Source organism: Protobothrops mucrosquamatus, unplaced genomic scaffold (genome assembly GCF_001527695.2).
Source record: "Protobothrops mucrosquamatus isolate PMUCROS unplaced genomic scaffold, P.Mucros_1.0 scaffold1270, whole genome shotgun sequence".
In the NCBI taxonomy this organism is placed as follows: domain Eukaryota; kingdom Metazoa; phylum Chordata; class Lepidosauria; order Squamata; family Viperidae; genus Protobothrops; species Protobothrops mucrosquamatus.
In genome coordinates, this window is record NW_015387476.1 from 139,965 (window position 1) to 154,099 (window position 14,135).

General features: G+C 34.4%; 1 protein-coding gene across 1 annotated transcript in view; it reads left to right on the plus strand.

Annotated features, from left to right (window-relative positions):
* The window catches only part of LRRC7 (leucine rich repeat containing 7), a 119,103-nt gene that overhangs the window by 101,803 nt on the left and 3,165 nt on the right, over window positions 1–14,135 (plus strand). Inside the window, exons 22-24 of the mRNA XM_015821195.1 lie at window positions 276–491; window positions 1,918–2,010; window positions 3,626–3,700. Of these exons, the coding sequence (XP_015676681.1) occupies window positions 276–491; window positions 1,918–2,010; window positions 3,626–3,700 (384 nt within the window). The remainder of the gene's footprint in view (window positions 1–275; window positions 492–1,917; window positions 2,011–3,625; window positions 3,701–14,135) is intronic.

The window sequence follows — 14,135 nt, forward strand, 5'->3', positions numbered from 1 at the left end:
TCAGCAGGCAGGACTGGCCTAGGGGTATTTTAAAGGGGTTTTAAATTAAATTTTTAGTAGAACCGGCCAAATTTAAATAGTTATTTTTAATCTTTTTAAATTTTGTATTGTATTGTACCATTGTTTTAAACTGGCTGTAAGCCGCCCTGAGTCCTCCGGGAGAAGGGCGGGGTATAAATTTAATAAAATCAAAATCAAATCAAACTATAAAATTTTATGTATTGCTTTTTGTGATTGTATACATCACTGGTCTAATGGATTGCTATTATACACAGGCAGGTAGCCATATTCAGACTCTGATGGGATCACAAAGTCTACAGCATCGTAGTCGAGAGCAGCCATATGAGGGCAACATGAACAAAGTAACAATCCAGCAGTATCAGCCACCGTTGCCAATACAGATCCCTTCTCAGAGCTCTCGGGCGCCACAAGCAGGGAGGTGTGTCATCCAAACAAAAGGGCAGAGGAGTATGGATGGTTATCCAGAACAGGTGAGCATGTCGCAGAATATCATGTGGGTAAAAGTTGTTAAAAGAATTTGAGGGAAGGTCAACATGATACCATATCACACTGCAGTGGTTTCACACCAAGTGTCTGGTTGAGGAAGTAATCTTTGTCTAGCTTTCTTTAACAAGAAACTTACAATTGGGTTGTAAATGTGGCCTTTTTTTCAGCTTGTGAGCATAGAAGCCAAAGAAAATCCTGAATTATATCTAGTTCCATGTGTGCATCAATACTGAATCAATCAGATTTTTAATTTTAAGAAATACAAGATTAGCACTGAACACACTGTGCAAGCACAATTTCTTATAGGAATGTGTAGAACATCAGAAATCTAGAATATTTTTTGCAATTCTGGTAGGGTTTTGTATATTCCGAAGTAAATCCTCCAAACCAGAACTCCTTCTAGTTCAGAATATATTTTTTTTCTGGAAATTACTGAACCTCAAAAGAGAAAAGCCCAGGAACAGGTTTTGAAATGCTTCATTAGGGAAAGAATGTTTCAGAGTTTTAAGAATGCTGAGTTTTGCAGTTCCTTTGCTCCTAATGGCTAAGATTTTGGGATTTCTCTACATTGTACCTATTTCTAGCTTTCATTAAAGAAATAAGGTTATATATTTTGGTTTGGAGAAGATGGATTGATTATATATGAAAAGTATTATTTAGCTTAATATGGCTGAATACTATTTTTAGTTTTACAATTTAATTATAATATTATTTTGAGATGTTATAGATAGAAGAAGTATAAGATTGAAAAGTATTATTTAGCTTTTGATTATGATTTAATTATAACATTATTTAGAGATTTTATAGATATAGATGAACTAGGAGATTGAAAAGTATCATTTAGTTTATGAGTGAATTTAAGATTATTATTAATAGTTTAATAGGGTTGAATATTATTTTGAATTTTATGGTTTAATTATATTATTATTTTGGTTGTTAATTAGGTATATTATTATTTTGGTTGTTAATTGGTTAATACTTATTTTGAAAGGGAGTTAAAGTATGTTATGGATTTAACTGCTAGTATAGTTGGGTAATGTTATTTAGATTATGATTGTTTATTTGTACCCTCTGGGTACAAATCAGCTCTGGGAAGTGGAGGTGGGAGCCTCTGGGAAGTGGAGGTGGGAGGGGAGGGTGGGGAGGGAGGGGGGACATATATTGTAAAAAAATTTAAAATTCTTAATAAAAAAATAATAATAATAAAAAAAGAAATAAGGTTGATGAAATATATATATAGCAATGCGAAGTATTACTCTGGGAATAATATTTTCTGAAATGATGAATAAAAGTCACCAAAATCAGTCTTAATAAAATAACACTAATTACAGCACAATAAGTGGAGCACTTATATTTATTATCGACATGAATACAAGAATACAGTCATAACTCTGTGTCTTTTATATATAGTTTTGTGTAAGGATAGAGAAGAATCCAGGACTTGGATTTAGTATCAGTGGAGGAATAAGCGGCCAAGGAAATCCATTCAAACCTTCTGATAAGGTAATATATTGCATTTTCAAAAATGTAAGAGCTTTGAATCTTTAAAAGGCCATTTCGAATTTGAAACATACAACCCCTGGGTGAAGTAATTAACTGCAATTTCTTTATGGTAATCTGTTTTTAATAATTTCACATCTTTTCTTCCCAAATGTGCTTGGTTCTTTAGCTATTGTCTTTTATTCAATTAGGCATTAAAAATCTTGTTGAAAGCGGTATTGCTTACATACATACATACATACATACATACATACATACATACATAATACATACATACATAATGTTTATTTGATGCATCTGTAACATTGTATTAAGACAAGTGCTTGTATTTATCTACTAGTAGAATTTAAACAAATGGGAAGTTCCATATCTTAATGTACATTCTATAGCAATGAGATAGTAGTGTGATAAACATTTCAATATGTACTGTATTTCCAGTTCCCATGAAGCTGTAGCAAATAAGATTTTGGTTTATAAGAAAGATTTGGTCTATTCTTTACTAACACTGTACATGTCAAGTGCAGAAAAATCAGGAAGTCCAGGCAATTCAAATGAATATAAAGTTTTATTGCAAGCTTACGCTTTCTACAAGAATGTGAACTACTAACGATCAGAGCAAATTGGCTGTAGTCAGTGGAATTCAAGGTGGGCTGGACTTAGATCTCCTGTGGGTGCAAAGGGACTCGAGCTGGATGATGCATTTTGACCCCTGGCTCAACCTAGTCATCTCCTACAGCACATTCAATAGATACTGTCTGAAATTTTGTTTCTTCCACGTGTTAATTCAAGAATACAATTTAATATTTAAAAAAAATCTTTGCAGATACTGTTTTTGTTTTATAGCAAAAGATATTATGCAGGATAGTATAGTAGATACTATGATATAAATATATAAATCTATAAGTTGCATTTTGTGAGAAACTGAGTAAGATAATAATAGTAATAATAATAGTAATAATAATAATAATAATAATAATAATAATAATAATAATAATAATAATAATAATAATAATAATAAAAAAGTTGGAAGGGACCTTGGAGGTCATCGAGTCCAACCCCCTGCTCAGGCAGGAAACCCTATACCATTTCGGACAAATGGCTGTCCAGTCTCTTCTTAAAAACTTCCAGTGTTGGAGCATTCACCGCCTCTGGAGGCAGGTTGTTCCACTGGTTAATTGTTCTAACTGTCAGGAAGTTTCTCCTTAGTTCCAAGTTCCTTCTCTCCTTGATCAGTTTCCATCCATTGCTTCTCGTCCTGCCCTCAGGTGCCTTGGAGAATAGCTTGACTCCCTCTTCTTTGTGGCAGCCCCTGAGATATTGGAACACTGCTATCATGTCCCCCCTCGTCCTTCTCTTCGTTAAACTAGTCTCAACACAGAAAACATACATTTGTATGAGTGTTTCAGAGGCTGTGGCTTCCAATCCAATAAAATGATAGGTTAACATGTATACCTGAACAACCGCTCTAAAGCTTATGGAGAACTTACAAATCAGCAAAAAGATTGCTTACCATCATTGGAATAATCATTATTAGTATTACGAAAGTCACCGATTTAATCTATGCAGAAATCTTTAGTGAGTTCTCAGTTGTCTAATCTCTGCTGCTTTTGACTTGTAGGGTATCTTTGTTACTAGGGTTCAGCCTGATGGACCAGCATCTAACCTGCTTCAGCCTGGTGATAAGATTATTCAGGTAAATGAGAACTGCTACTTAATGAAAGCATGGTTTTACTGCAGATATCCTTGCTCATCTGCATGCCGTCATATTCCACTTTTCTCTGCCTGCCCAAAATAAGTTTCAAATGGTCTGAGACTAAGATTCAAGTGCTAAGATGCTGGCAATCTGCACAGAATTGCTACTCTCACAAATAGACATGGATTTGTTGTTGGCTAAGTATGAAGAAAGAGAGAGAAAGCAGCTTGTCTGAAGGAGATAGTATGTTCTGAATAGTAAAAGTCAATATTAACATGATGTTTGCCCAATATTGACCTAGGGCCTATTTTATTTACTTATAGAACTTGGTATTTTATTCCTGAATGTGAAGCTGGCTGAAGAGACACCTACGTATAACTTTTTTTTTTTAAAAAAAAAGCAGAATAAAAAAAATCCCTTTAGTGTGCGTGCGTGTGTGTGTGTGTGTGTGTGTGTGTGTGTGTGTGTGTGTGTATTAGCTGACTGTCCAGTAATAGAACCAAATAATTTTTAGGAAAGGATTTGATTTACCCTGTAAGCTATAATAATGAGATTCAGTGTAAACAAAAAAAAACTGTTAGAATTGTATTATTTTTTATTTATCAGCTTATGTTATAAATATTTATGCTAGTACAGGGATAAAGCCATTTTATTGTACGCAAAATACAATTGCCTTCAACTTCTGAACAGTAGTTTACTACTCTAAATAAAGGAAGAATTTTTGATTTATGTTCTCCTTTGGTAAAGCTTTTTGCCTACTTATTTTTTACTGTTGTTCTTCAGTATCATAGAACTGAAGAGTTTGAATAAGTAATTTTTATAAAATAAAAGAAAAAAACCTTGTTCAGTTATCTGATTGAGTCTATTCCTCATGCAACTGTAGAAGTCCAGCCTGCACTCAGGATGTTCTCTGTTGCAATAACCATTTCATAAGACATTTAGGTACACACTCAACCTGTAATTTTATACTTATACAGTCCTGTGTCAGTTCCTTAAATGAACACCACTACCATGCAAATGTTAGGGCACAATTTTATTCAATGTTTAGGGTGTAGTGCCATTCTGTATTTATATCAGAAAAGAGCTTCAGTGTAAACATTTCTTAATCTGATTGGATCACTGATTCATAAAATTTGTCCCGGGAAATTGCTAAAAAGTCTTATGCCTTTTAAGCATTTTACAGTAAATAAGCAATTAATTAAAAACATTTCCAAATCAGGATTCTGGTATCTTCCACCTTTTATAAATTTTCAACTAATAAATGTGAAAGAATTGTCTTTTTTATATTGAGCTGGATAGATGCTTGCTAAATTAATGTGCTTTTATTTAAGCCAATTAGTCATTATTTCCAAAGCATGCATGTTTAAGCTTAACTACCAAATAAATCAATAAGATTTATTTCCAAGTCAGCATACTAACAGCACAGCAATGATACTGTTGGATTTAACAGTACTTGCTCAAGTAATGTAGGCTACATTCAGACTGTAAAATATTCAAATTTGTAGTTAATTCTTTAGGTTTATGTAGCTTATGATGATTATCAACTGCAACTTTAATGGACTGGAACAATAAGCACTAATCGTTTTATTGAAGATGTTGATAGACAAGCAGATTTCTGTAGGATAGGTTTGGGATCCATTCTATCAAGGTGTTTCATAGAAAGTATACTCAATCTAAGTAACTGACCTTATATCTACATATTGATGGCTATTGGTATGGATCTGGTTCACTTTTATACGTGGCATGTCTCTTTGTCAGTGGAAACATATTTTAAGGGAATAACAAAACTAAGCTTCTGTTGCACTTGCTTTTTAAACATGCTTATCATATATCATATATCCTACATACCTACACTCATTCCCCTTTTTTATTATTCAAATGCAATCACTCTTTGAATACTTCTTTTCCTTCTCTTTGTGTCATTCATTCCCTTTCCCAGTTATTAGAGCAGTGTCCTACGTTGGCATCTACAGAGAAAAATAAATACATAAATCAATTTTAATAAATATGAGATACGAATTCATAATAAAAATAAACTATGAAAACTTCAAAACTTATTTTCTACATTTGTCTAAGTTATTTTAATATTACCAGCATTGTCATACATGTTAGGCTTAGGGTAAAGAGGTGATTTTATGAAACTTGGCATTTTGTGAACTTGGCCCCTTGATTACTACTAGAGCGGATCTAGAATACAGCAGTAGATATGTTGGTAAGTATACATATGTAAGCATATAAGTGTGGAAGAGGCCAGAATTTACAGGTAAAGGGAAAATTAAGGGGTTGCAGGAAGAGGAAAAAATTGGTAGCTTAGGTTTTTCTGCTCTGCTATTTCTTTCCTTGTGTTAGACAAGGGGTAGTTAACCTTGGCTCTTAGCTGGCTCAGGAATTCTGGGAGTTGAAGTCCACGAGTCATAAAAGAGCCAAGGTTGACTACCCCTGTGTTAGACTATGGAATTTCTTGCATTCTTTATATATCTAGTTTAATCCAAACTAAAGATAGATACAATTTTAGTTGTAAAATGGGAATGGCCATTCTGTGAAGGCCAGATGGATCAAAACTTTGCAAGAAGAAGTTACTGTTTGTTTGTGGTTGGTCTAGCTTGATCTAACTTTGACTCTGCATGTGGTCTCTCACTAAGGGAACAGATCTGGAATTTGAAGATCCTCCTGGCTTTGTGGTTCCTGCTAGAACAGGAGGTGGACGCCCTGACCAGGGGTTCCTTCACTTGACTGGTGTGCCAATTGTTGGTCTTTTTGGACTAGGAGGCCATGACAATAGTGACTCCTGTCCTGATCACCTAATAGTTAGACCAGTGCAGCCACTTAATATTGGATTGCCTTTTTAAGGTGACTTGGAAGCTAATATTTGTACTGTCTGTTTATTTGCTAACTGGACGGTAGCAGATTTAACAATGCAATGGTCAGCCCTTCAAGATAGACCAGACTAGGAAACCAAAGTCATGAAGAGCAATATTACGTTTATTTTAAAGTTATAACAGGTCCTTGCAAGTCTGAGTGCACCTCTCCCTCTCTTCCCTTACTCTTGTGTGAACTAGGGAGGAGCTTGCGAGAAGCTTACATGCATTAGAGTTCTAGGCCAGACATGGGGATTTTGAATACCTGATGATTACCTTGGCAGTGAGTCTTCCTCCTGTTTGTCAAAGGCCATATTCTCTCTCTCTTCTACATTAACACTAATGATAGTATTGGCACGTTGCTAATCTATTTGCTTCCAGGCCCATCTCAAAGTGCTGATGGTCATTGTTAAAACTCTCCATCGCTTGGCTCCTGGGTATTTACAGGATCATCTTCCTTGACAAGATTCAGCCCACCTTGTGCATACTTTTGTGGGAGGATATGCCAAAGGTTCGCATTGTATGAAAAGTGAGCAGAGTGGAACCTGAAGTCCTAAGGAAACAGAATGCCACTAATCTCTTTGCCTTTAGGAAGGCACTTAAGATCTTATTGTTCCACAGAGCATTTGAATGCTGGTCATGGAAAGGCAATTTGTTAGTTACTTAGCCACAGTTATGAGGTGATACAGAGCAAAAGGCTATTTTCTTTTTACCTACAGCATCATCACAATAGATATATGTTCTCTTTGCTTAATTGTTTGTCACCATTACATTGAGAGAGGTATGAAGAGAACATGTTTACTGCAGATTCAGAACAACACCTTTATGTATCTCTAAGTGTAACATCCTGACATATTTTTTAAAAAAAAAATCTCGGCAGCATATTGAAAATAAATGTTCAATCGTGACAGCTTGAAGGAACATAATTATAATGTTAGGAAGTTGAAATTATGTCAACGCCTTACCATAGACAAGATAATTATGGAAATAATAGGATTTCTTAAGTATTTATTTATTTAATTTCTATCCTGCCACAGCACACAAAGACCCATATAAAGCATCCGTGGTAAAACTATCTCCATGTTAGCATATCTTGAAATATTAGTTGCTTACAGCTTGAAAGTAACTGTTCTGAAAAAAAGCATACTCGGCATGAATTTTCATTGTATGTTTTTCAGGAGCTGTACTGATGACATTCAGTTAAGACCTAAATCATAGTGAATTCTGCCACCAAGTAAACTTAACCCATTTTAAAATATCAAGGGTCCTTTTGCAGATAATGTTAGACATTTGCCATTCCTTCTTGAACGTGACTAGAGGAATTCTAGATTGAAAATGACTGCCAACTTGTACACTCTCTTTTTCACATCACATTGGGTCCTCAGGTTTGGCTTTGCTTTATTTATTTTTTTTATACTTTAGGCTTGGTTTCCATGCTCATTTCTGATACGGTTAAGTCATTGTTAGAGCTTTTCTTTGCTAACTGAGCAATATGTGAGTTGTATGAGTGAGTGGACTTAAAAAAATATGCGTGCTCCCTTGTCACAACGCAGCTAATAATTGTTGCTGAAATCTGTCAATTAATGGATTTTGGCTAATAGACCTAACTTCCACCAAAAACAAAAAAAAGCCAGGTAAAGAATGTTGAATCAAGCAGGGTCCAGGAAAGAGAAGAAAGGTTTCCAGTAGCATATCCTGTCTACTGGGTGAGTAGGTCAAGTGCTGAATTATGCTCAACCTGGCAGAGTGCAATGCCTGTTTCCCTTTTTCTGAATACTGAAAGTTTCAGGTGAGTCTTTGCTCAGGATTTTGTCAGATTGAAAGAGGAGGAGAAAGGTCTTTTTTGATGGTACATTTCTCCATTTAGAAGACGTATTCACAGTGATAAAGAATTGACATAAAATCTCCTATTGATTTTATACCAGAGTAAATATAGAAATCGGTCCCCTTGCGTAAGTGCTGCCAGAGGGAGAGGCCTGGAGTGCAACTGGCGTGGAATCTTCAAACAAAGCAGAGCCAGAGCATTTTACTTCATTTATGGGCAACACATTCAGCATGCTTTAAAATACCTTTTATAGTTGTTTAATTATTGTTCACAATCTATTTGGTTATATAAGAACCAGGGGGAATAATCATATTTAAACCTGTCATCTGATAATTAATAGTTTGATTGAACGATAGTTCAGTCTGTAGTTGTCACAGGTAGTCCTTGACTTACAACTATATTTGGGACCAGAATTTCAGTTACTAAGCAATGCAGTTGTTAAGAGAGTCATCATGTGACCGAACCTGATTTTACGACCATCGCTACTGCAGTCATTAAGTTAATCACCACAGATATTAAGTGAATCACTATGGTCATTAAGTGAACCCAGTTTGACTTTGCTTGTTGGAAGCCAACTGGGAAAGTTGCAAATCATGATTATGCGACTACAAGATGCTGTAAATGCAAGCTGGTTGTCAAGCTGCTGAATTGTGATCATGGGATAGTGGGATGGTCATAATATCAAGGATGGGTCATATGTCATTTTTTCTGAGGCTGTCGTAATTTGGAATCATCATTAAACAAATGGTTGTAAATCAAGGGATACCTGTAAACTATAATGGATCATTCGTCCATGCATATTATAACTGAACAATACACTTGATAAATATGCATGAAAATAAGCTTGTCAGCCATCCATTAAGTACAGTTCACACAATGAATCAGCCCGCTAAGAGTCATTTGGACATGAACATTTACTCTTCTCAGTAAACTTTTCATGCAAAATGACTCACTGAGAGTTCCAGAAATGGACGCTATAAAATCTTATTTTGTTATTGTTTATAATTTTTGAAACAATATGGCAAATTGTTAGTTTTATATGTAATCTTACTGGAAGTATAAACTTTTGTGGAATGTTTTTACTTACATTTTTCTAAGACAAATATAACCAGATTTTCATAATTACTATTACCAATGTAGTTATATACAGATATGGGGACTATTTAATTAATATGTGTTGTGGTAGTAACCCTAACACCCTTCCAGTCTAAATTTGCCTAGTCCTAAATAAAATGAGGAAAGGGTATCAGCTACTTACTGTAATTGGTCCCCTAAAGCAAAATGGTTTCATCTGATTCCCAACATCAGAAATAGGTTCAAACAGGAAAAAAGTGCTCAAAATAGGACTCCAGAAAGGATCCAAAAGCTGAAATTTGGCCCCTGAGATGTGTGGGCTGTGAACCTTTCCCTAGCCCATTGTATTTCTTGTGTAAGTAACTTGGGCAAAATGGTGTTTAAATTAAACAACAACAACAAAAAACCAGGTCTGGAAACCACGTACAGTAATTGGGCCTCAAATGCATTCCATTTTCACCGTGGTAATTCGCATTCCCTTTATCCAGGGTGTAAGTGGGCAAAACAGAAATTATCCCATCTTAAAAGCAGGTCTGTGTTGTGAAAAATGAGGTGTGACAATTTCTCCCTAGCATATAAGTGATGTTTCAGTCTTTCAATAGAAACTGCTTTTGTTTAATTACCAGTTATCAATAAATTGGGCGGTGGCAAAGTAGCCAAACCACAGCCACAATACTTTCCTTTTTCAGATTTCAGAAACTGGTTATTACCCTGACTTGTGGCCAACAAACCTGGGGTGGTTTCATGGTAAGTTCGGCAATGAATTCAAACCTAATAAGAATTGCTGTCAAACAAAATTAGCACTGAGGTTCTGAAATATATTTGTTCTTATTACAGATGGCCCGAATACACATGAAGGATTGGATTTTTCTTAAATCCCACTTGTTTGTCTCTAAGCCAATCCACTCCAAAGCATCATCAACACGCTTCAGTTAAGGAAGCTTAAAGTTTGCCTATACATTGTTTTGCCTGCCTCATGCATTAACCGAACTTATCAACTGAGGACGTTTTTCATTACAAAGACTACCTTCTGTTTAAAACAAACAAACAAAAGACAAATGAGTGAATAACTCCCATAATAGAAATAATGGAAGTTTTTTCAAGTCAACATATTTTCAAGGATTAATCTTAGGGAAGTGGATTATGCGGTATATAAGGATCATACTCCGTTACTCAGACAACCAGCATGCAATTCTTATTAAAGACAATGGTGTAGGTTTATGTTTGAAGGAGATCATATATGATCTGTTGGATCAGTATTATACCTCCATTTAAATTTTCATCTTGCACTTTAGCAAAACATGTTGCCATCAAAAATTATAAATGTCCATGACAATCGTGAGTTTGAAGTGAAGTGGTATCGCTGCAGGATGGAACCAAGCAACCCGGTTTGCCTTGGTTGCATATTTCCCATCCTCACATTCTGAAGTTTACTGTAATTCTAATTTATCTTATGTTACTAAGCTTTTGAGTGACCTACCATTTATAATTTAATTTTGCCCCCAAATGATCTTTTTTTTTTCCTGCTTCCATTTGTGTCACCATCTGGGAGCATGTACTATTGTAGCAGGGATTCCTCATGCTTCCTCAGACTTTCCTGCAGTCTTTGTAGTCACTTGCCTCTAAGGTTCAGGGGAAAGCTGTAAAAGAAGGAAGGCTGAAAGCTTGCTTACGGTAAAGTAAATCAACCAACATACCATGTGTTATCCATGCTGCATGTTTAGGAATCACATACTGATCCTTTGATTAAACTCCTTGGATAGAAAATGTGATCGGCTCTTTGCACTGCATCACAATCAAATCAAATAGAATTTCACAAAAAGAATAGTTTTGCACATTTCCAATCAAAAACATCATTTTAAAATGTTATTTTCCCATACAAAACAATAAGATTACTCTGGAGTAAATAGATGGTGAACTGTGGCCTAAATTAGAGGTTTTCAATTCTTAGCTGGGAAATCAAATTTAGGCCATCAGGAAATGAGAAAGGGACGGACAGACAGACAGACGTTTTTGCATTTAAGGCCACTTACTACAACAGGATGGACCATCAGCCTTTATATAAAAAACAAAACAAAAGACCTAAATAGAGGCCAGCGTAAACCTGGCTGCCAGAAAATATTCCTCTAAGGTTTTGCACATGAAATTCAAGGCTTTGTTGAATGTCTTTTATCTGTCTGGAATTTGTACTCTTTCTCTTAAATTATTTTCTTGCTGTTTGTTAAAGCAACATTTAACTTAATTAAAAAAAATCTTTTGTGTGTGGACTTTCTATTTATTATTACACTTCTCATTTCTTTCTCTATTATATAAAAGCAATAGGTTTACTTATTTGACAATGCATACATTACTATTTGCTCCTGGGTATCCTACCTTCACATACACATGTGATATGCACACATGATCAGTTAGGTATTGGAAAACAATATACGTTGTTCGACTATTCTAGGGATAGCTTTCCAACTCTGTGTGAGAAATTATTTCCTCAAATAATACACCTAAGCAACTAGAAATGAGTAGTTGAGACCAATATTTATATATAACGTTTGACACACATCAGCAAAGAGAACAAATTGTTCAGATCACAGAATATAATTTTTATTAATTTCTAGCAGTATATTTTAATGCATGGGTCAGCATATCAATTCTAACAATATTAATTTCAAGCTATAAACCAGACATTAAGAAATATTTGCAAATAACGAAATGAGCCAAACTCTCCAAGCTATAGATATTTTATTTTGAGCTGAGTTCCCCATCATTAGCAAATTTTTATAAACAATGAAACTTAAAGCTAAAATGTTTGAGTAACACAAGGTATCAGCTATCTGCAAACAGAATGATAACACATCTCAGTATATTTGTAATAATTTTAATGTATTAACAATTTTTATAAATTGTATAAATCCATAGATTATAAATTTATAAATCTAAATATACACATTATAAAGTAGATTTCTAGTAATTACATGGACATGTCCATATTTCTTTTCTTGACAGTACAGAAGTAATTTGCCACCTATTTTATTTCCTCAATTAGTCTGGAATTTCTTGATAGCTGCCCACCTAACATAAATCTTAATGAGATTCAATCCTCTTACCTTTTTCAAGATCCAGTAAGTTTCATTACCTGTTATTACTTGCTATGATAACCTTCTCTATCAATCAGTGCAATTAAAAATAGTAATCTAATAATAATTATATTTTGTTGTTATTATATTGTTGCATTTGTGAGATGGCTGGCCATATATATTTGATATAAATAAATAAATAACGATAAGAAGTATAGAAGGCTCTGAAACACAGTCATTATCTAAAGCGTCATTTTTATTGAAATAGGACAGGTGCTTCTGTGTATAGTTATAGATTTTATGAGAGCTTGAGAGCTTGTATATTGCATCAAACTCAAAGAAACTCATAAAAAAAGAGAATTTGAATAAAAGAAACCAAGACCACATTGTTATATTTCTTTTAAAATTTCACCCATTGTATAAATAATATTTTTTCATATTGCCCATTTCAAAGACTACGTTGAAAACACAAAAAAGGAAGGAAAGAAGGAAGGAAGGGAAGGAAGGAAGGAAGGAAGGAAGGAAGGAAGGAAGGAAGGAAGGAAGGAAGGAAGGAAGGAAGGAAAAGTGCAGAAAAAGAACAGTGCTAAAGAACTAGCTAAATCTAGTTTTGGTCAATATCATTCACCGTAGACTACTCGTGCATTCTATTTTAATCTTTAAACCACCCTTGCTTTTATCACGTCAGTACACTGACTTTTCTTCTTTAGAAAAGTCTTGTCTTTCTTTGAGAACCTCATCAACTCCATTGAACCATAACAGTCTTGAGTTTCCTCTTTTTTTTAAATACACCACTATTACTTCATATATTCTTTTGCAATTTAATATTACATCCTAATTCAGTCTCTATATATCCAACTATCTCTACATATTTTTATGTTGATAATTCTTTCCTATATTCAATCCACATTGATTCAGCACCTAGTTTTACTTAACTCTATTTTTTCTTGTTTTCTATATAAAGTTCTGAAATAATGCATTCCCATCCAACACTCACTTCCACATATTTATTTCCTTTGACAAACGTTCATTTCTCTCAACAAGCACATAAAATCCTTTTTTACCATCATTTACATGTCTAGCATCTCCCAACTTTAGTAAACATTCTACCAGGGTACACAAATTAGCTATTTGCTTTAGTTTTTCACAATGCACATATTACTTGCAATCATTTACTCCAATGGCATTATCAGACGTGACTACCTTGATTTCATATCAATACTCATTGCAAAAGAGTCTAACAAATGCTGTAAATATTAGGTTCTTTGCAGCAAGCATTATCTTGTAGTCAAAGTACACACACATACATGTCCTCAACAAACCAAAAACTCTTTTTATACATTTACTCAAAAATAAATCAAACACTCTCTGGTACATTGTTGTATTCTTGTCATATTCTGTGTTGAGTGTTGAACCACTTATTCATCATTGCATTAAGTCTTACACATTGTTTCTTCATATACTGCTCTTGTCACATTAAGCAATCAGCTTTCAACTCCATATTCATGCAAATTATCCCATTATTCAAACCTATTCATTTCATATTATGGCTTTGAGCAGCCACAATTTTCATATAACACTCTGAATAAAAGAAAGTTTAGGTGTCA